Source organism: Panthera onca, chromosome C2 (genome assembly GCF_046562875.1).
Source record: "Panthera onca isolate mPanOnc1 chromosome C2, mPanOnc1 haplotype 2, whole genome shotgun sequence".
NCBI classification, from domain to species: Eukaryota; Metazoa; Chordata; class Mammalia; order Carnivora; family Felidae; genus Panthera; species Panthera onca.
Genome location: NC_138347.1, coordinates 70176651 through 70197906, shown reverse-complemented (window position 1 = coordinate 70197906; position 21256 = coordinate 70176651). Strand labels below are relative to the sequence as shown.

The window sequence follows — 21256 nt, the reverse complement described above, 5'->3', positions numbered from 1 at the left end:
CAGAAAGTACTTCTCTTCCCATCCTCCGAGATCTACTCTGAGCTTCCTCAACAGTGAGGGAGCACTTACTATATGCCGAACACTGAGTGAGTGCTTTATTCAGGTTAAGTGATTAACTCCTACAGCAAACCAATGACGGGGGCATTTGTATCAGCCCCATTTAAAAAACAATTTTTTAAAAAACATTTATTCATTTTTGAGAGACAGAGAGACATAGAGAGGGAAAGACAGAATCCGAAGCAGGCTCCAGGCTCCAGGCTCCGAGCTGTCAGCACAGAGCCTGATGTGGGGCTCAAACTCACAGACTGCGAGATCATGACTCGAGCCAAAGTCAGATGCTTAACCGACTGAGCCGCCCAGGTGTCCCGTATGAGCCCCATTTAAAAATGAAGAAACTGGGGCTCCTGGGTGGTTCAGTCGGTTGAGCGTCCGACTTCGGCTCAGGTCATGATCTCACAGCTCGTGAGTTGGAGCCCCGTGTCAGGCTCTGTGCTGACAGCTCAGAGCCTGGAGCCTGCTTCAGAGTCTGTGACCCCTTCTCTCTCTGCCCCTAACCCACTCACATTGTGTGTCTGTCTCTCTCAAAAGTAAATAAACATTAAAAAAAAATGAAGAAACCAAGATACAGATGGGTTAGACGTTAGTAACTGCTGGTAAGTGGCAGATTGAGGAGGCCAGCTCAGGCACTGTGATTCTGGAAGCCACATGTTCACCACGCACCACTGCCTCATTTTCCCAATGTTGTGTCCCCACCCTGTTCTCCACCACCCATATTCCGTGGTAAACAGGCTGCTCTTCATCCTGGGCCTGTGCAGAAATCCCCCCCTCCCTTCTCTTTCCTGGTGGTCCCTGAGGGAAGTTGGGGGAGCCTGGGAGTCTGGCCCCTCCTGGTCGGCACTCTTCCAGCTCCTCAGGACCCCTTGGATGTTTGCTTTCCACCTACTCCCACACCCTCCCCTCCTTTGAGTTGTGCACCTTGACTTTTCTCCCCTCCCTCCCCCCTTACTGACATCCTGGCCATCCCTGCATTCCTCAAAGACCTTGGGACCCGCCTCACGCTCCCCCCTCTCCCTCAGGCCCCACCATCCCTGCATCTCCCTGAGACAGTTGTCCAATGCATCGGTCTCCAAGCGCCTTGTTGCTCAGCTCCAGTGGCGGTTCATAGCAATTCTAGCCCGTTTCCTGGGCGCCCCCACGCACCAGATGCTGAGTGAGGGCTTTACCTGCAATAGCACCGTATTTCTTGACAACATTTCTACGAGGAGGGCATTTGTCCTCGTTGACAGATGAGGAAACAGATCATCAGACAGGTTTAGGGACTTGCCCATGGTGACATAGTGAATGGTGGAGGACATACTTGAACTTGGCTCCGTGCAGCCTCTCAGCCTCTCTCAACATGGCTGGAGCTGGAAACTTGCACATCGCACTCTGGCCACAGTCCTCACCCCTCAGTGTGTCCCCTCTCTTTCTCTCTGCCTCTTTCTCTGCTGTAATCTCTTCTCTTTAGAGCGTGCCATTCCCTCCATCTCTCTGTTTCCTCCCAAACCATTTCTCTTCTGAATCTTTGTCTGCAGTCAGAAGAAGGCGCAAATATACCCCATCTTCAGAATATCCTGTCTGCCTTCCTCCCCATCTCTTCCCACACTTCCAGACCACTTGTGGGAGCTGCCTGCTTGCAGCCACCTCACTGCCCCCTGGATTCTGCCCTCACCCCTCCAGATTGTGGCAAATCCACAGTAGCCACCTGGGATTTGCACTTCCTGATCTCTTTTTGCGCTTGCTCGGGCTTCCGATCATGTCTCTTTGGGCTTCCAAACCACTGGTTCTCCCCCGCTTGTCCCTGGCATCTCCTTCCCAGCCTGCTTTAAGGGCTCCCCTCCCCCTAAATCGCCGATATTCTATTTTATAAAGGGAGGCATGGGGCCACGTCTTGGCCCACAGCCCACACAAGCACTGTTTTGCTGATGGAAAGCTGTTGAATTCTGTAGAGCTGAAATTCTGTATAAATAGACACATTTACAACTTCCTGTCCATTTAGCTATCAATCATTCTAACAAAGGTAGTACTATTAATAACTTGCACATGTAGCAAGTCACAGCTTACAAAGTGCTTTCGCATGCCTTTCAGTATCCCTACCTATGTGCAATGAAAATATTTTTATGTCTGCACGGTATTAAACAGGCATCATTAAATTCGACTTACTCTGCCAAGGTGTTGGGGGTAGCATAAAGGAGCTGTGTTTTGCCGAAGAGTCCTTGCTTAAGGCCCCCTGGGTGTTGTTAACCAGGATAATGTCCCCAGTCCCCCATTTAGTTTTACTGGTGATTGGTAGGTTATTGATCCTTGGGACAGGGCCAAATGACCCTTGTTATTTTAATAACGTGTTCCTGCTAGGGCATTGGGAGAGACTAAGGGCCGACCACAAGATGTGGGGAACCTCCGTGCATACAGGTTGAGGCCCAACTACAGGATCTGAGACATTTGGATCAGGGTAAAGTGTAACCATACTGACCCAGTTTTTGAAAACCTGTATGGGTCATGCTTTCTCAAGGAGGCTTGAAAGCTTTAAACCAAGATGGCAAATGGTTGTGTCTTCTGTGCCAGTCCCCCTAGTTGGTAGAACCTGCTTGGAGTACTGTGTTGAGGGGGATCCTGAGACCAAGCCAAGGCTCCCGTGATCAGATGGTGTGATGTGCCATGGATGGGGAGGAGGACATGAGAGCACAGGCCACATCTTTGCCATAGCTGCTTCAAGCTGTCTTTGAGAGTGGAAGAACCGCCGGACAAACTGGGGCCGGCAAGGGAGCCAGGGAGCCAGTGAGGACAAGCCTTTGAGAGGTCGCCGCCATTTCACCAGACCCGGAGGCTGCCCTGCTTTGACTTGCTGGGACTTGACTTTGGAGTTGTCAAATTTCTGAGGCCAAAAGCCACATGGATAAGGATTTCCTGATGTCCCACAGCCCCTCAGCACCCAGCTGCTTGCTCACCCCACTTAAGTGGGCAGGGGCTGTCTGTGCTCTGTCTACTTTATCTTACACATTGTTTCTTGTCATGTCCTCACTGCTCAGGTGTCGTGGGAGGCTTTCTGGAATGGCTCATGTCTCTGGTGGGGAGTCCTGTCCCTCTCCTGCCCTTGACCCCTAACTTTCTCTGCCTGAGCCCTAGATCTGGGACGCACTCAACTCCTTTGACCTCTGGCTGGGTTTGGGGGCTCTCGGGCCTGTGTGGTGTCAGATGTATCCAACATAGCCAGGCTCGTTGCTGATCTGGCGTCATGGCAGAGAGCACAGAGCTTGAACTTGGCTCAAGCAGGTGCCTTCTCAGCAAGCAGGTTCTGTCACTTCGATGCCCAGTCACCATGGGGAGCAAGTTCTTCCTTCAGCACACACACACTTCACCTGAAACCCAACTCTTCAACCAAATGATATCCTGCCTCTTCTCCAGAATGTTGGCACGTTGGAATACGGTGTCAGGTTGTTATTGGCTAATGTTATGTTGCTGCCACACACAATTAGAGCAGGGAGAAAAACAGCACCCGCTATCTCCAGCAAAGCAGTCCCTCTGACCCAGGTACTGTCGTGCTGCTTGTAAATACGGCACTGACCATGCTTTATGGGAAGTGTGGCATACAAGCTGCTGGGGAGTGCCAGAGCTATGTTCGAAACCTTCCCCAGAAGTGCACTCATATCTGCAGCTCACTTGGAAACACGTTTTGGAAACTGCACTGACCAGTGGAGGGGGTGGGGTGGATGTGCGATAGAGCAGCAGGTAACACGCTAACGGTGGAGTGTGGGTGGCAAGCATATGGATGTTCACTGTACAATCCTTTCAACTTGGCTGCAGGTTTGGAAACTTTCATAATAAAATGGTGGTGGTGGGGGGGGGGGGGAATTACCCTCGACAGTGACCCATTTTTAATTTGAAACAGGCTCTTGACCAGTGTGGCCCCTGAGGCTGGAGAGTGAAGGGGCTGCGCAGATTGGATCCATTTCATTCGGGAAGGCTTCCTGTGGGGGGTGGCTTCCTGCCTGCCAAGCCTTGAAACCTGCACTGTTCACAGACCGGGCTAGAGGAGGGGTCTGCAGCCGCCCTCCCGTGGGAGCCGTGCACTCTGCTGCCAGTGCCCTCCAGCCCCCTGCCCCCACCTTGTGTAACCCTTGAGTAGGTGTGCTGCCCTCTCCTGTACCTCACCTTCACATGCCAGCTCCTAGGCAGTTAGACTGCACCCAGCCTCCTGCTGGCTTTCCTCACCTTTCCCAGAGGGTTGCCATATGCCTCGGCACTGCGCAGGCAATGGGAGGGGGCTCTCGCCCGGCACAGTATCTGCTGAGGCTCTGAGTCTCGGTGCAAACAGAGAGGCTGTCTGGCCCCGGGAAGGTTGGGAGACTTGGTCGCTCTAGATGGCCTCCCTCCTGCCTGCAGATTCTAGGCACCACGGAGCCGACAGAGCAGGAGAGGGGGGGTGGGCAGGAAGTAAGTGGCCGGTGAAGAAGCTCTCTGGAGTTAGGTCCTGAACTAAATTGTGGGTCACATTCATTGGTGGTCTCACAGAAGGTGCTGGGATCCAGCTACTGGGATAACTGGCTCAGGTGTGGGAGTAAAATGCAAGGCCTCCACCTGTCTGATGCCCATCGCCCACTGCTGCGGTCTCCTGCTAGTATGTAACTGGCTGCGCAATGATACAGATTCTTGGTTCATTTTTTAAATTTACTTTTAATGTTTGTTTATTTTTGAGAGAGAGAGAGAGACAGAGCGTGAGTGGGGGAGGAGCAGAGAGAGAGAGAGAGAGAGAGAGAGAGACAGAATCTGAAGCAGGCTCCAGACTCTGAGCTGTCAGCACAAAGCCCAACACGGGGCTCAAACCCGCGAACTATGAGATCATGATCTGAGCCAAAGTAGGACGCTTAACCTACTGAGCCACCCAGGCGCCCCAATTCTTGGTTCTTTTAGTCTTAGCCTTAGCAAAATGTCATCAGGAAGGAAAGCATGCTGTCATAATAGTGTAAGGGAAATTTTGTAAAGTTAAGTGCCGTAGCGCTGCTTTCTGCCTCTGTTAGTGCAGAGGATCGAGAATCCATTGTCAGGCTTTTGGCGCTCTTGGAAGATGGCGCTCTCCATGCTTTTTTTTCCCTGAGCGACACATTCACTCACGCTGACACTTGTCCTCTGAGCCCAGTGAGCCTCTGCCCTTGACGCCTGCAAGGGGCATGCCCAGCCCCTTGCCCTCCTACAAAGGAGAGCAGGGCAATCTTCCACTGGTTGTCCACCTGCTTAGGGCCTACTCTGCTGTCTTTCCTGCAGAGAGGCAGTGGGTGCTGGGGTTCAGACTCCCTGGTGTGAGTCCTGACTCCACCACAGGCAGGTGATCTTCAACAAGCAGCTTCATCTCTGTGTCTCATCTGCGGCAGCTGTGATGTGAGGGAGGGAACAGTCCCTGCCACATGGCCCCGTTGTAGAAACTGCTCAAGTTTATGCTGCAAAGCCTGATGTGTATATAGGGAGTGCTGTTCAATTAGCCACTGCTGACCTTGGCACCTGTGCCCGAATCATCCCACTCGGGGCTACGGCTCTGAGGCCGGAGCCAGAATTCAGCATCACTGCACGCCGTGGCTGTAATAAATTACCACAGAGTTAGTGGCCTTTAACAACATGGATTTATTCTCTTGAATTCTGGAGGTCTGGGCTAAAGTCACCGGGCTGACTGGGCCATACTCCCTCCGAGGCTCTCGGGAGGATCCATGTCCTTGCCGTCTCCAGCTTCTAGAGCTGCATTCCTCACATTCTTTGGCTCTGTGGCCTCTTCCTCCATCTTCAAAGGCAGGAGCTAGCATCTTGCTTCTGTTGTCCCATCACCACTGTGGTCCAGTCTCCCTCTGTCTTCGTCCTCTAGGGACCCTTGTGATGGCATTGGGGCCCACCTGGAGAACCTAGGAGAACCTCCCATTTCAAAATCCTTCACCTAGTCATATCTGCAGGAGGTAACATTTACTCTGGGGATTTGGAAGCGGACATATTTGGTGGCCATTCTTCACATGACAACTGAGACAGGAAGAAACTCTCTGGGGTCATGGTCCTGTGGTGTTACTTGGTCAAATTCTGGACCAACGTAGAGCACCGCCCCAGACCTAGCTGGGCCACACAAGCTGCCCGGCCCCCTGCTATGCAAGCATGTGGGCTCTAGGCCCTCTCTGTCTGCCCAAACAGAGTTGGAGGGCACAGTTGTATTGGCTCCCCATTGTCTTGGTGCAAGGCAGACGCTGGGTGGTTGGTTATGTGTTCATGCAGGCAGGCGCTGATGTGCTGTGTGTGTCCCTTTAGGCCACGGCGAGTGTCACTGTGGAGAATGCAAGTGCCACGCAGGTTACATTGGGGACAACTGTAACTGCTCAACAGACATCAGCACATGCTTGGCCAAGGATGGCCAGATCTGCAGCGACCGTGGGCACTGTGTCTGTGGGCAATGCCAGTGCACAGAGCCAGGAGCTTTTGGGGAGACGTGTGAGAAATGCCCGACTTGCCCAGATGCCTGCAGCACCAAGAGGTAATGGCACCCTCACTCCCGCTTCTCACCCCAGACCAGGCCCATCTTTCAGCCTGTCAGCCCTTGCGGCCGGCCCACCTCTTAGTCCCCATCCCCTGCATTTTCCACCGCCCAGCCTTTTCTGGGGAGCTAAACTCATACGAACATTAACTAAACTTTAACTGTATATTAAAATAGTGTCTTTGAAACACTGTGTTTCAAAGACACTATTTTAATATACAGTTAAAGGGGATTTTGTAAGAAAATAAAAACAGAACCAAAAAAAAAAAAAAAAAAAAGACTGTTATTCTATTCCCCAACTTAGAAGTTACCAGATCACTGAATTAATTTCAACTGGTTTGGGTACCAAAATAGTGGCTTCTCAGAGCCTTTTGAGTGCTATTGAGTATTTCACAGGGGGATGTAGTATGCTTCTGTTTTTCAAACAAGTTGGATCCCCTCCCCGACATTAACATTTCCCAAATAATGTTTCACAGGACACCGTATGGCAAATGTTGCTTGGAACAAAACATAATCAGAACATGGATCAGATAGGAGGGCATTCGACCTAGATAAGACATGCCAGAAACAAACCACAATGGCTTTTGAATTTTCTGCTCCATTTATACAGATAATGGAACGCTGGCCCTGCACTGCAGCTGAATGCAGAGATTGTCTGGACAGTGGGCACCGCGCCTCCACTGACTCAGCCACGGGGTCACGTTCTCCATGCTGACCTCCCCGCAGCTCTGCCCTTCCCCCTCTGCCAGAGTGCGAATGGGCGGGAATTAAAGGGATCCAGGAGCTATGCCATCAGGAAGGCATGAGTGACCGTTTCTCTTGAATTTTGCTAAAGGAACAGCTGTGTCATCATCATCCACGCTAGGGGGCCCGGCGTGAGGGAAACAGGCACAGATAATCAGAAACAAATAATAGTACAGACGTCGTTTCTCTTGGGCTGGGGAACGCAACTGTGCAATTTTCTTTTGGCAGATTTCCCCTCCACATGTCTGGCTTGGGCTGATAAAGAAAGGAGTTCATGCTCTCCGAGCCTGCCTTGGCTGCTGGTCGGTCCTTGCTCAGAAATGTTCTGGGTGGCACAACCCCTACTTGGATGTTTGCCTCAAATAATCCAGGCGTGGGTAATTGAAAGCTGGCTGTAGATCGAGAGACAAGATAGACAGGACCAGATTTTATTTTGTGTAATTGGAGAAGAGCCGGGGAAAGGGAGGGAGAAGAAAAGCAGACCCACTTTAGACCTGCTAAGAGTGGAGAAATGACAGAAATCCAAATAGCAACGTCCCAGGGGAGGAGGGTAGGATCCTGGATCTGGAGCCCAAGTAGCTGGGGCCGTGTGAGCGTGGAATCACAGCCATCACCCACGTTTTATGACGGAGCAGGGCGCGCTCCCCCAGCTCCTCTCGCAGAGCTGTTTCGGGCTGTCCTTGGGACACACGAGGTTAGCGGAGGGAGGGGGGCAAGCTAGGACAACACACATGGAATCAATAAAAGTAGATCAAGCCCGTTTCTTCCATTCCCCTCGAGCAGCAAGGCAATGCAGTTTTGGCGTAGGTCAGTTAAAAGGCCCGACAACATTAGCTTTAGGTCAAAAGGGCACAACAACCGTAGCTTTAAATGTTTAAAGCATTCATTTCCGAGAAGAAACAGTATCTGATAATTTGTTATCCATTAAGCAATACTAACGACACAAGGAGAGCAAAGAGATGCCATAAGGAAACCTCACTATTCCTTTTTCTTTATCTCTGGGCCACACTGATGCTCTCTGTTTCTTTCAAAGCCTTGTTGCAACTTCTTTTTTTTTTTTTTAAACACATTCCCTTTGAAAGTGACTTATGTGATGTTTTTCTGCTTGTTGGTTTGCCAAGAACCACCAGGTTTTGAATGCCTTGTCTTCCCCACCCTCCCCACTTGGGGTTTCAGAACAGCCAGTCTCCACTTTCTAGAACTAACCAAACATACCCTTCACCTTGGGTGAGTTCACACTCAGGCTCAGCTGATTTCAATTAACAGGCTCTCTGAGTAAAGTCTCTCTCAGCAACTTGTTTGTTTAAAAGGCCAGACTTATTTTAACACATGACTACAATATATCACAAGTTTCAGCCCAGTATGTGGAGCACACAAGTTAGACTGATAAATCCACATGGATAATTAGGGAACGTTTCCTGGAAGTGGCCCTGTGGTTTAATAACAACGGTTGCAGTTGGAAGGCTGGCAAATCCTCGCTGAGAGGAGGGTCAGCTTGGGGGTCACTTGTGGTGTGCTAATCCCAGAGGCCGGAGAAAGGGCCAGAGCTAAACCGCCCCTTCCTGGCCTGCAGCCAAGTCTCAGTTGTCTGCACTCTGGGACTCTGGCCTCAGGGGAAATGCAAACATTACCAACTTGTTTGTAACTCCAGAATGTTTCTATGGAGTGTTCCAGGAGAGTGAGATGTTATGGCCAATTCTGGGGTAGCTGCATTCCTTTTTTTTTTTTTCTTGTTTATTTATTTTGAGAGAGAGCGAGAGAGCGCAAGCCGGGGAGGGGCAGAGAGAGAGAGAGAGACCCAAGCAGGCTCCAAGCTGTCAGTGCATGAGCCTGATGTGGGGCTGGATCTCATGAATCATGAGATCATGACCTGAGCCCAAATCAAAAGTCCAAACGCTCAACTAACTGAGCCACCTCGGCACCCCTGAATTCCTAAGAAAGTCCTGCCTGCTTTCCTCCCCAACGTTCAGAAAGGGAAGTGAGGACTTGGGAGGGGCTTACCGAGAGGCAGGGCACTGGGTGCTGCAGCTGCGGCCACAGCGTCTCATGGCCCTGCTGTCTCCCCTGGCCTCAAAGGGGGGCGCTTGAAGTGCTGTCCAGCTCCTTTCCAGTTCTGCTGCTCCCCTGAAGTTTCTCCCCTGGAAATCTAGTAACTGGCCTCAATCTCAAGGAATTAAAAAAACAGATGATGGTAATTCAGGCCGTGCATCGTGGTTGTACATCCCTCTACATTTTTGCCAGAGAGCTTTCCAGACACATAACCTCACTGGTCCCCATGGGCCTATGGGTCAGCAGAGTGGCCATCCCCCGGGTCACTGTGGCTCTGTGGTATCAGCACCTGTGTTCCACAGATTCGGCCCTTGGGCCCTAACCCAGTCTCAAGGAAGCCCCTGCTTCTGGGGCAGCCACCCCCATCGCCACCGGGCACCATCACCCCACTAAGTCCCTGAGAATTAACTGTCAGCTGGTTGTCTTGCCCAGCCCGCTCCTCCCTGGGGTTCTGTTTGTGCTCCCCCATCCCACAGTCCCCCAGAGGGGTCGGGCCCCTCTCCCACCACTGCAGGCATCACAGACCTTTTGTGAAAGCTTTGCTTCTCTGGCCCCACAGCCTCGGGATTCTGTTCTCACTGATGTAAAGTGAAGGTAGATGGGGACTGTCTGGAACTGGGTTTGACTATGGGAAGTAGGGTACTGATCCTTAATTGAGCATTTTACATAAGCATTTTTACACAATAACAATATCTGACTTAAACTGTGCACCTGAGGTGGGAGGAGAAGGGGCTCAAAACGAGACTTTTTGGCTCCTAACCCAATTTCTCCAGAAGGCCCCTGTTGAAATGTGGGTTTCCTGGAAGGAGACTGCCACCCTGTAGCCTCTACCAGAGTCTAGTGTAGACCAACTCATAGAGGGTAGAACCCTCCAGGCAGGCTCCATCTGGGAGGGAGAAGGGCTCCAGGACAATGATTCACAACCCTCACTGTGTGAATCTGAATCCAGAAGCCCAGGCTCTGCCCCAGAGGTGTGGATCCCATTGGTGTGGTCAGGCCCTGGAGATGGTATTTTCTAGAAAGCCTCCTGGAGAGTCTAATATGTGGGAGGGTTAAGGGCCCTGCCCTGGCAGTGATCCCCTAGTAGGAATCCTGGGAAATGGGGCAATTTGGCAGCATTAAGCACTGGCCAGGGGGGTGTGAGGACCCCTCTATGAGGCCAGGAACCCCATTTTTTTAATCACTCCAAAGTTTCCTGCTTGGAGCAGACTCTTCAAAGGCATGTGATACAGCTGAGTGAAGATGGGTTTGGCTCCTGGTATCAGAAATTGAATGGTTTCTGGGGCACCAGTCAGTTAAGTGGATGACTCTTGATCTCAGCTCAGGTCTTGATCTCAGAATCATGAGTTCAAGACCCAGCATGGAACCTACTTTAAAAAAAAATGGGAAAGTCTCTAACCTGCAACTTGATGTGTAGACCAGGCATGCCTCTAAACTCACATGTTTCTCCAAGAACCCTTGGGCAACCAGAGGCCAGCAGAAACACTGACTGAGGCCAAAAATCTGAAGATAGGGTGAAGTAGAACCTTCAAGGGCCCAGGCCCAGCAGAAGAGTGGGCAGTGCACCCCTGGGAGCTCAGTTACCTGTGGGGAACCACCGCACAGCATCTAACACCCTCGTTTATTGCCTCTTTTCCAAAGAGACTGTGTTGAGTGCTTGCTACTTCACGTGGGGGACCCGGCCGACAACCAGACCTGCCAAAACCTGTGCAAGGATGAGGTGATCACGTGGGTGGACACCATCGGTGAGTGTGTCCAAGCGGCCCTGGGTAACTGTTCCCTTTTGTATTGTGGTAGACACCTTGAGGCTTCCTCCTCTGTGGAGACCATCGATTCTCAGGGCCACCTGGTAGGGAGCAGGGTGGTTCTAGTCTGGAGTTGAGAAGCATGACGTCAGTGTCCTGGATACTACTGTTGGGTCCCTGGGCTCTCTGGGGTGTAAGACTTCTTGTTCATAACTTTCTGCACCATCACTGGAGCCCCATCTTAGTCACATCTCCCAGGCTCTCGGAGAAGTTGGTATATTAGTTAGGACAAGTCATGTTAGCTGCTATAACAAATCCCAGACCTCAGTGACTTAACTAAATATAAGTCACTCACTGAGAGTCCATTGAAGACTTTTTGGTTGATAAGGCCTTGGTTGATAAGGTCATTCAGGAAACCAGGCTCCCTCTACCTGAAGGTTCTATTCTCCTCAAGGTCCCTGGAATCCTCTCCACTCAGTCAGCAAATGGGGGAAGACAGTGAGGGATCACGTGAGATGCTGTTATCGGCCAGGCCTGGAAATGGTGCTCACGACTCCAACTCAGTTGTTTGGACACATTTAGATGTAAGGGTCGCTGGGAAATGTAGTCAAGTCGTGTGCCCAGGAGGCAGGGAAACCCTGTTTGATGAATGGCTGCCTAGTCTTTACCACATTGGCCTCAGCCTGGTGTGGCTCTCATGATGCTGCAAGGCATCAGAAGGGGCAGGGGTCTCGTGTGGCCTAGATTGCACAGTGATCCCAGCACTGGGATTGAGTGCTGTCCCAACTGTCCCCCCGGCAACAGGCACCTGTTCCTGCAGCTGTCGCTCACTCCTTGTTCTGTTATCTTTCGTGGCAGATCACATTTTAGGGTTCTTCTCATTCTGACCTCTCCAGTTTGACTCCATCCATCCAACCCTTTGCTTTACCTCTGAACAAATGGCTAGAAGTCCATTCTGAGTGGGAGCCCACAGGGTGGCTCAGACAGAGGTGCACAGACCTTTGTGTTTCACCCTTTCTGGGATGCCTCCATCCCTTTACTAGTACAGACATTTCTGTCCAGGCTGAGGAGTTTCTAAATGCAAATCACATATCTTAGCCCCGTATGCACGTGACCTGCTTTGGAAGTGGTCTGGAGCACTATAATTACACCGAATCAAAGTGCCCCTATGTCAGAACCCTCATACAGTGTGGTGGTAGTGTAGATTTGTGCATCTACTTAGAAAATGGTCTGGCAGTTCCCCGCAAATTAAATGGAGTTACCGCACAATTCAGTAACATCACTCCCGGGTATATACACAAGAGAACTGAAAACACGTCAACACAAAAACTTGTGCACAAATGTTCATAGCAGCTTTATTCATTAGAGTGAAAAATGAGAACCAACCCAAATGTACATGAACTGATGAATGGAAAAATAAAATGTGGTACATCCATACAGTGGAAAAAGGAATGGCGTCCTGATGCACACTGCAAGAGAGATGACTCTTGAAAGTACTATGCTATGTGTGAGAAGCCACACGGAAAGGATATATATCGTAGGATTCCATTTATGTGAAATGTCCAAAATAGGCAAAAGCACAGAGACAGGAAATAGATTGGTGGTTGTCAGGGCTGGGAGAGAAGGGAACTGGGGCTGAGCGCTAACAAAGATGGTGTCTGTTTGGGGTGACGGACATGTTCTGGAATTGGATGGAATAGTTACACAACATTGTAAATATACTAAAGCCACTGAATTATACATTTAAAATGGTGAGGCGGGGCGGGAGGGGAACAAGACTGTGTACCATGAAAGGGATTCTGCCTCTGAGGCTCCCTTGCTAGCAGCCTTGCCCTCTACCTTGACCTCAGCTGCTGCAGGCTCCCAGCCCCTGCCTTCTCTCTTGGTCCTGACTCACCCCCTCTGTAGACGTCCCTGGTTCTGACTGACCGCTGTGGCCACATGAGGCTCCCGAGTATGTTGAGTCATGCATTCAGCCTGCACTTGTTCGTTGAGCATCTCCTGCGTGCCGGGGCTTGTGTTAGACCAGGGGAGCCGGTCGGGAGCCTACCGAGTCTTGTCTCGTGGCCATTTTCCTGCCACCGTGTCTGCTTGGTGCTTCAGGACTGGCTCACAGCAAGTTCTGCCCGCAGACCTGGGGCAGTGCCCGCCACTCCCCAGCCCCAACCGCCTGGGCGCACACAGTCGGAAGGAGATGCTGCCTTCCTGTGGCCCCCTGACTGAGGCCCTTGCTCTGAGCTGTTATGCACAGCTGCCTCTCAGTGTAATCCTCAGTGAGAAGCTTTCTGTTCAGATTCACTGTTTATCCTCCTTTCTTCCTTCTCTCGGCTTTCTTCATACACATACACTCACCCAGGCCAGGCTTATGGATGGGGCCTAGGAGAAAAAGTCCAGGATTTCCCATGTGATAACCACACTAATTTGTCTGGTTCCAGGTTAAAACTCCTTTGAGCAGGGGCGCCTGGGTGGCTCAGTTGGCTGAGCCTCTGACTTCGGCTCAGGTCACGATCTCACAGTTCATGAGTTTGAACCCCACATCTGCTATCATTCAGAGCCCGCTTCGGATTCTCTGTCCCCCTCTCTCTCTGCCTCTCCCCTGCTCACGCTCGCTCTCAAAACAAAACAAAACAGAACAAAAACAACCAAAAAAACCCTCCTTTGAGCAACAGGGTCACAAAGGCAAGAGCTAAAAAGCATTTCACGCCACAACATCAATCCACAGCTGTTTTTCAGGACCAATTGGCCATTGCTGAACAATGTCCCCTTTGCTTTCCTCTTCCCTGCTCCTTTTTCCTCCTAGAGATCAGTCTAACCCTTCCCCAGAGAAGCCTTGGAGTGCAGGTGACATCTGGACAGGGGATTATGAGTCCATCATGTTGGGTTAACGGCATGTGGGGACAGGTGGGCACTGCTCCCTAGAAGAGTGGAGCGGGTGGTCTGGGCTCGGCCCTGGCCTCGGGCGCTGGCCCGTGGCATCTGTGGGTGAGGCACCACGGCAGGTGCCCAGCTCTTGTCCAGACGTCCTCGTCATCCTTGGGTCCTTTTGGTTTTACACCCTACCAAAGAGCTGCTGATGCTTGGCCACTACAGCTGGCTCTCAGCCAAGTGGACTCAACTGTGAACTCTCAGGCCCCAAAGGGCATCGGAATGGCTCCTTCTTTTCTGTGTCCCTTTAATGTCCAGGGCACTTCCACTTACCAACCTCGCCTCCAAGCATAATGCCTTCTTCCGTTTCACATCGCTCCCAGCAAACACTCTGGGGGGGCTCTTGCATTCCCCAGGGAGTCCTCACCATTCAGGGGATTCGTGTTCCCAGAGCAATTCAGATTCCGTGCTGGGCCCACGTTCTTCACGTGAGAAACCCGAACTCATTTGTGAAGGCCCAGCCTCCGCTTCATGCCTCCCTGCACCCCCTTTCCTAACTGAGGTGCTTGACTCCCCACCCTGTCCATCAGCACACTGGGTTGCTCCGAGAGGACACTTGTACCTGGTTTTCTTCCAGTGAAAGATGACCAAGAGGCTGCGCTTTGTTTCTACAAAACCGCCAAGGACTGTGTCATGATGTTCGCCTACACAGAGCTCCCCAGCGGGAGGGCCAACCTGACAGTCCTCAGGGAGCCAGGTGGGTGAGGGCCGGCTCTGTTCCCCCTGGGAGCTCGGCTTCTGATACCTTTCCCTGCTCTAGGCTTGTCGCCCTTCTGTCCTCACTGGCTTTCCAAACTCCAGAGAGACAAGGGTCACAATTCTGTATAAAGACCGGGATCTAAGGCCACCCCTACCCAGTTCCTGGAGTTTGGAAGAAAGACGATGTACACCTGGGGACCCACTGCCGGGCAGAGCTCTGGAGGTCACGGCATGGAGGCATGGGAGTTATAGTGTCTCATCTTGGAAAAGACGGAGCACAGGGGTAGAAGTGGCCATAGCACACATTTCACCTACACGGCTGATGCTGATGGCCGTGAGCAGCTACAGGCTCTGCAGGGGGTGTGCGGCGGGGGGGTGGGGGGTGGTGGCGTGGACGGTCAAGGCTGGGCAGGCCATCTGGGTACACACACACACACAGCCCTGGAGGGGCAGCTGCACTTGCCACCGTGAAGTCCAAGAAGGGCAGACGGGGCTCTGGGTTAAACTGCCACGCTCAGCTCCTGGGCCACTGAGGAGGCCAAGCCTTAGTGCAGACATTGATAATTCTGCCTCATGCTTTGGACCCTGGGACTAATGGCCTTTTGCTTTGGAGTAATTAGGGTTTCTAGTATGACCCCTTTTATGCTTTTCTAGAGGGGGACAGGGGCGAGGAGAAAAGGTTTTGCTCCCTTCAATTTACAGCCTTGCAAACTGTTTTTCCAAATTGAGCCAGACCACATAATACGCCTTCTCTGGGCCAGCGGCAGAGGAAGTGCTGTGGTACCAGCCCAAGATGCATGCCTGTAAGAATGAGGCTTTGTTCCCAAGCGCTGTCTTTGTGGTTCTTTGAAAATAAGCACATTCGCTCCAAAGGGCCACACTCTGGGGTTACAAACGTTGGCTGGCCTCCAGCCCAGCCCTTGTGGATACGGCTTCATGAAACCTCCTGCCTGCCCAGTCTGCCTCTGAAACCATTTACATGGAGGCTGAGACACATCAAGTCTGGAGAGTGGAGAATGGGCCAGGCCGGCACACGTCACTCATGTAAGGGGAGGTGCTGCTGAGCACACAGTGCACCATGGCGTCTGGGAGAAAGGGGGGCGGCCACCAAGGGTCTCTTCTACATGTGGCATTGGAACAGTCACCATCCCTCTTTGACTCTTCCCCTTTGTGTGCATTGGAGAAAATTTCCAGCACCCCCAGGTCTCCCAAAAGCAGCATGAGGATCTAAGAGAGAAGAGAGGGAAGGTGTTTGGTAGAAGGTGGAAGGAAGAGAGGCGCACCTGTTGTTCCAGATAGGCCTGACATTGTGGGGGAGGGGGTAGGGATGCTATTCTAGTGGCTTTGCTCATGGTTTCTCCTGGTCCCCTCCAGAGTGTGGAACTGCCCCCAATGCCACGACCATCCTCCTGGCTGTGGTTGGCAGTATCCTCCTGATTGGGATTGCGCTCCTGGCCATCTGGAAGCTGCTCGTCACTATCCATGACCGGAGAGAGTTTGCAAAGTTCCAGAGTGAGAGGTCCAGGGCCCGCTATGAAATGGTAAGCCAGTGGGGAGCCGGAAGTAAGAAAAAAAGTCAAGCTTAGAGATCTGGTTGAGGTCAGACAAGCTTTAAGGCCCACTAACATCTTTGGCATTGAAATCAAAGAGAGGTGGTGTGCACTCCATTCTAGAAGGTGAGAATGCACGGTCCAGAAGCACAGGGGGCTCTGTGTAGAGCCTCACACCAGACCTAGCTCAGGACTCTTCTAGGGAAGAGGCGCTTGATGCAGCCTCAGAGAAAGAGTCTGGACAGTCCTAGAGCGACTGCAGACTCAGTAAATGAACTCAAGTTGTTAGAGTCTATGATAGCATCCATTTGTGCGAGTCTTGTCTCCCCAAGCAAATTGCATGCTCCTGAAGGACTGAGCAGCACAGGGAGCAGCACCCCTGAATCCCCACTTAGTTTCTGTTAAAGTTGGAAGGAACTTCACAGACCATCTTGCCAAGCCCGTCTGAGAGAGAAAGAGGGAATCTTAGAGACAGGGAGGGTCCTTCCCAGGGCATGACATGTGGAGGCAGGGATGGTCCTGCAGGACGGGGCTGCCACTGCCTGTGTGCTCCGCCTTCCGGGGTGACTGACTGAGGAAGGGCCTCTGACCCCTAGAGTGTGTGTTCAAATGAATGGACACACACGTGTCCTCTTGCCTTCTGTGTTCTGCAGGCTTCCAACCCTCTGTACAGAAAGCCCATCTCCACACACACTGTGGATTTCACCTTTAACAAGTTCAACAAACCCTACAATGGCACAGTGGACTGACAGCTCCTCCGAGGAGGGCCAGAGGGGGCTGACGATAAGTCGGAGACTGATACGCCCTGGACAGCTGCTCGACTGGATCACAGCTCCCTAGAGGGACAAGCAAAGACACCTTCCTGTGAGCCTGGGCCAGGAGCCCATTGCCTGCACAGGAAGGCAGCCAGTGTTCCACCTGGCTTCTGGGCCACAGCCACACCAGGCCGCCACCACTCCAAGCCAAGGAAAGGCCTGGGACTTTGACACTCTCAGCTTTCCACACCACATCCAGCTTGCTGACTCGGGTGAGCTGCTGGGGGTCTAGGTTGTCTCTCCCTTCCAGGAAGGCTGAGCCTCCAGCCTGGCCAGAGGAGAAGGATCTTGGGAGTATCAGAGTGTGCAAAACCAACACGCGCTCTGGCTTTTGTCGTGTTGATCATTTTTGTACAAAATAAAAAGATCATGCATTTATGGTATAGTTCTGATTACTGGGAATTATCTGCCTGATGTCTGTCCTTGCACAGGGGTGTTGGTGATGGGATTATTGAGATGCCTGCCGAAGGCACATAGTTGCAGATGTCAGTTTTCCAATTCTGCCTGTGTTTGTTTAGTACTTTTGTAATGAAAGGGGAAAAGATTGGGATTGAAAGTAAAGATTAAACAAGACTTTGTGTTTGCCTGACGCTCTCTGTCACGCGTGTATTCCTATCCTGACGTGGTTTTAAGTGGTGCCCCGGTGGGGGGTTGAAAAGGCTGTGTACTTCCTCCGGGGACCCAGCAAGAGCCAATTCCCTATTCCAGACCAGGGCTCTTCAAACAGGGCCTCATGGGATGCCCGAGGGAGACCTAAGCCTATGCCTTTGGACCCTCCCAGTTTTGGTTAAAAGGAAGACTTCCAAGCTAGAAATTGTGAAAACCACACTGGCCTGCCTCCCCTGTTTCAAGGTGCTGAGGCTGGAAATGGATTGTGCACGTAAAGAAAGGTCAAGATGTGATTTCCACAAATAGTCACTCTCTACACCTTAATAAGAACAGGAAGCATCTGGGTGGCTCAGGTTGAGTGTCTGACTTCGGCTCAGGTCATGATCTCGCGGTGCGTGGGTTCAAGCCCTGCGTCGGGATCTGTGCTGACAACTCGGAGCCTGGAGCCTGGTTGGATTTTGTGTCTCCCTCTCTCTCTGCCCCTCTCCTGCTCACGCTCTCTCTCAAAAATGAATAAATGTTAAAAGAAAAAAAAAGAACAGTGCCTACCCCGCTCAATTCCTATGTCCCAACCAGGCCTAAAGCACAAAACCCATTTCAGCTTTTTTTTTTTTCCCTGTAGACCCCTGAAGTTCCCTTAGGTTCCCATATCTGAGATAGAAGGGACCTGACAAATTATCTGATCCTATCCCCTATTTATGTAAGAGGAAGGTGTGAGAGAGGGGCAGTTGCTTGCCCAGACACGTGTCAGGAGGTCAACTGATGACAGCCAGAGTGTTGGCCTCCTAATACCTGCTCTTTCTTGTAGGATGTCTTTCACTGACCAGTTTTTTTTGCTCTTGGCATCACTTCAGGGCTATTAGGCTTTCATTCCAAATTCATCTGTTCTCAGCCTTGGACCAAATTCCCCTTCCTTCATTTTTAAAAAATGTTTATTATTTACTTTTGAGAGAGAGAGTGCACACGCGTGCGAGCTAAGGAGGGGCAGAGAGAGAGGGGGACAGAGGATTGGAAGGGGGGTCTGCTCTGATAGCGTCCAGCCGGATGTGGGGCTCGAACTTATCAACTGTGAGATCATGACCTGAGCTGAAGTTGGACACTCAATCGACTGAGTCACCAGGGCGCCCTGTACCGTTCTTTCATTTTGGCAAACACTAAGACAAGTGTCTGTCAGTAAATAGGGCCTATCACCTTCCTTTGTTCTGTGTAGTTAGGATGAAACAGAGGCCTCGTGACTTGGTGAAGCTGCCTTAAAACCTTTTTGTAGTAAGTCCAAGTGTAAATAAATATATAAAATAAATGCATAAAATGGTGACTTTGAGATTCTAAATTGAGAAAAATATGATTTTGGAAGAAATTGGGTTTCTCTTCTGTTCAATTGTGGTTTCCTGGTGACAATCATCAACTTGTTGAAAGTCTTATTTTCTATCAGGCAGTTCTGTAAGGGCACTCAGTTCCTGAGCCCCACACTCTAAAGGATTACTTGCTCCTGGCGTCCACCTGACAGAGAAGTAAGGTCTATTTCATCTGTGACACCCACCGCTAGTGTGGGAGCCAGCTGCTCACAGCGCCCTGCTGCCCCCTGCTGGAAGCTCCTGGGACTAGCTATTTGGAGACCTGACTACTGACATTCTGACCCACTCCGTGATTCTTTTTTTTTTTTTTTTTTGTAGTGTTTATTTATTTTTGAGAGAGAGAGCATGAGCAGGGGAGGGGCAGAGAGAGAGCAAGACACAGAATCAGAAGCAGGCTCCCGGTTCTGAGCTTGCAGCACAGAGCCTGACGTGGGGCTTGAACCCACAAACTGTGAGAACATGACCTGAGGGAAGTTGGAGGCTCTACTGACTGGGCCACCCAGGCGCCCCCCAATTTGTGATTCTTATTCCTTTCCTTAGGCGGTGTGTCCATGCGGGTACCCTGCCCCGCCCCCACACACAGGCATCACCACCAGCACTCCTCCATTAATACAAATAATGGAGCAGGAGCTGGGGGTGGGCAGATGGTCGCTGCCCTTTTGCCATTGCTGCGAAAGCACACAGATGGGAGTTCTCATGATTGCAGAGGGACCTGCAAAGAGCACCTGGCAGTCTCTGGAAAAGCTTCTCCTGGTATCTGGTTGGAAAGATGGTCAGGGATGCACTTGTTGGAAAGGAGGGGTGGGGGCTATTTGCCTTTGTAATTAATCTACACTGACTTAATATAGGTTTTCAAATGGTGCTTATCTTTATTGACTGATTTTAAACAACTTTTTCTAATCGCAAAAGTAATGCATGGAAAAGATGGAAAAATATAAAGATATCATAGAGAATCTTTTATAATTATACCAAGCAGGGGTAACTACTCCAGCTTTTGGTGTATGACTTCAGTCTTTTTCTGTATGTGTGTGTGTGTGTGTAAAATTTTCACCAAATTAGGATTCAACTATTGCCCTCTTTAATGTTTGTTTATTTATTTTGGGGAGAGAGAGAGGATCTGAAGAAGTTCTGTGCTGACAGCAGAGAGCCTGATGCTGGTCTCAAACCCATGAACCATAAGATCATGCCCTGAGCTGCAGCTGGACACAACCGACTGAGCCACCCAGGTGCCCCAACTATTGCCCTCTTTAAAAGGACCAGGGATCCTCATTCCACTTGTTTGACTAGTTCTTAAAGTAACTAACAGCCACCTCTTTGGGGGAAGAGACAGATGGGTTTTTTTTTTAAATTTGTTTAATTAGGACCAAAGCGTGAGGTTCATTATCATTAAACTGTTGGGCTGGGTTACAGGTAACAACAAACAGATGGGGAAATGGGAAGGGGGAAGGGGTCTTTTATCTCTGCTCCAGTATCACCTTTTAACTGGCTGGCTCCTCCCTCTCTTGAGAGGGCTTCCAGTGTGTTGGCTCCTGCCTGCTTCTGAGAAGGGCCATCCTGGGGCACTAGGCCGCTGGTGGGTGCTTTGTGACTGGCTGAGAGGGTCAGTGGTGAAGAGGAGGAAGCTGGCAGTGCTCAGATGAAACTCAGGAGGAGGTAAGTGTTGGACCTGTGTCTGAGGCACCAAGGAATGCTGGGTGGTGCGTGTTGGGCCAGCACTGAAAATGCAGACCGGGAGCAAGGGCCGAGCAGTTTCTCTGCTTAGGCTTGTCTCGTAGCTGCACTCCAACAGCTGTGGCTTTTAGCATGGCTGGGAATGAGACCTTCTGGTCCCTCTCATTCGAGGCAGCGGGCTGAGGCCTTCGGTTTCTCCCACCTGGCTTCTGTCCTTCCCCCCCCCCCCCCCCCCCCCCCCCCCCCCCCCCCGGCTCAGGGCTCCCGATGTCTTAGGACCTGGCTCCATTCAGGCCTTAGCCCCTCCAGGGAGGATGGGAAGTGGAGGGGGAGGAGAGATGGGGAGAGATGGTGGTGTTGGCAGGGAGAGCCGTGTCTGTAGAGCCCCCCTTCTCAGCTCCCAAGGCCCCTCCTGGTGAGGTCGCGTTTGTGGGAGGAACTCTTGGATGGTCACCGCCCATCAGCCTGACAGCAGCCTCTGAGATGGTTGGGTGATGTGTCCCAGTGAGAAGGTCTTCATATCCAATTTATTTCTCTTAAGAGTTCAATGCCA

The 21256-nt window shown here is 51.3% G+C and overlaps 1 protein-coding gene across 1 annotated transcript in view; it reads left to right on the top strand.

Annotated features, from left to right (window-relative positions):
* ITGB5 (integrin subunit beta 5) overlaps nucleotides 1-17641 on the top strand; it is a 121443-nt gene extending 103802 nt beyond the window's left edge. The window contains exons 11-15 of the mRNA XM_060639734.3: nucleotides 6319-6541; nucleotides 10976-11079; nucleotides 14582-14701; nucleotides 16078-16244; nucleotides 16907-17641. Coding sequence (XP_060495717.2) covers nucleotides 6319-6541; nucleotides 10976-11079; nucleotides 14582-14701; nucleotides 16078-16244; nucleotides 16907-17002 — 710 coding nt within the window. The 3' untranslated portion in view covers nucleotides 17003-17641. The remainder of the gene's footprint in view (nucleotides 1-6318; nucleotides 6542-10975; nucleotides 11080-14581; nucleotides 14702-16077; nucleotides 16245-16906) is intronic.
* The last annotated feature ends 3615 nt before the right edge of the window (nucleotides 17642-21256 follow it).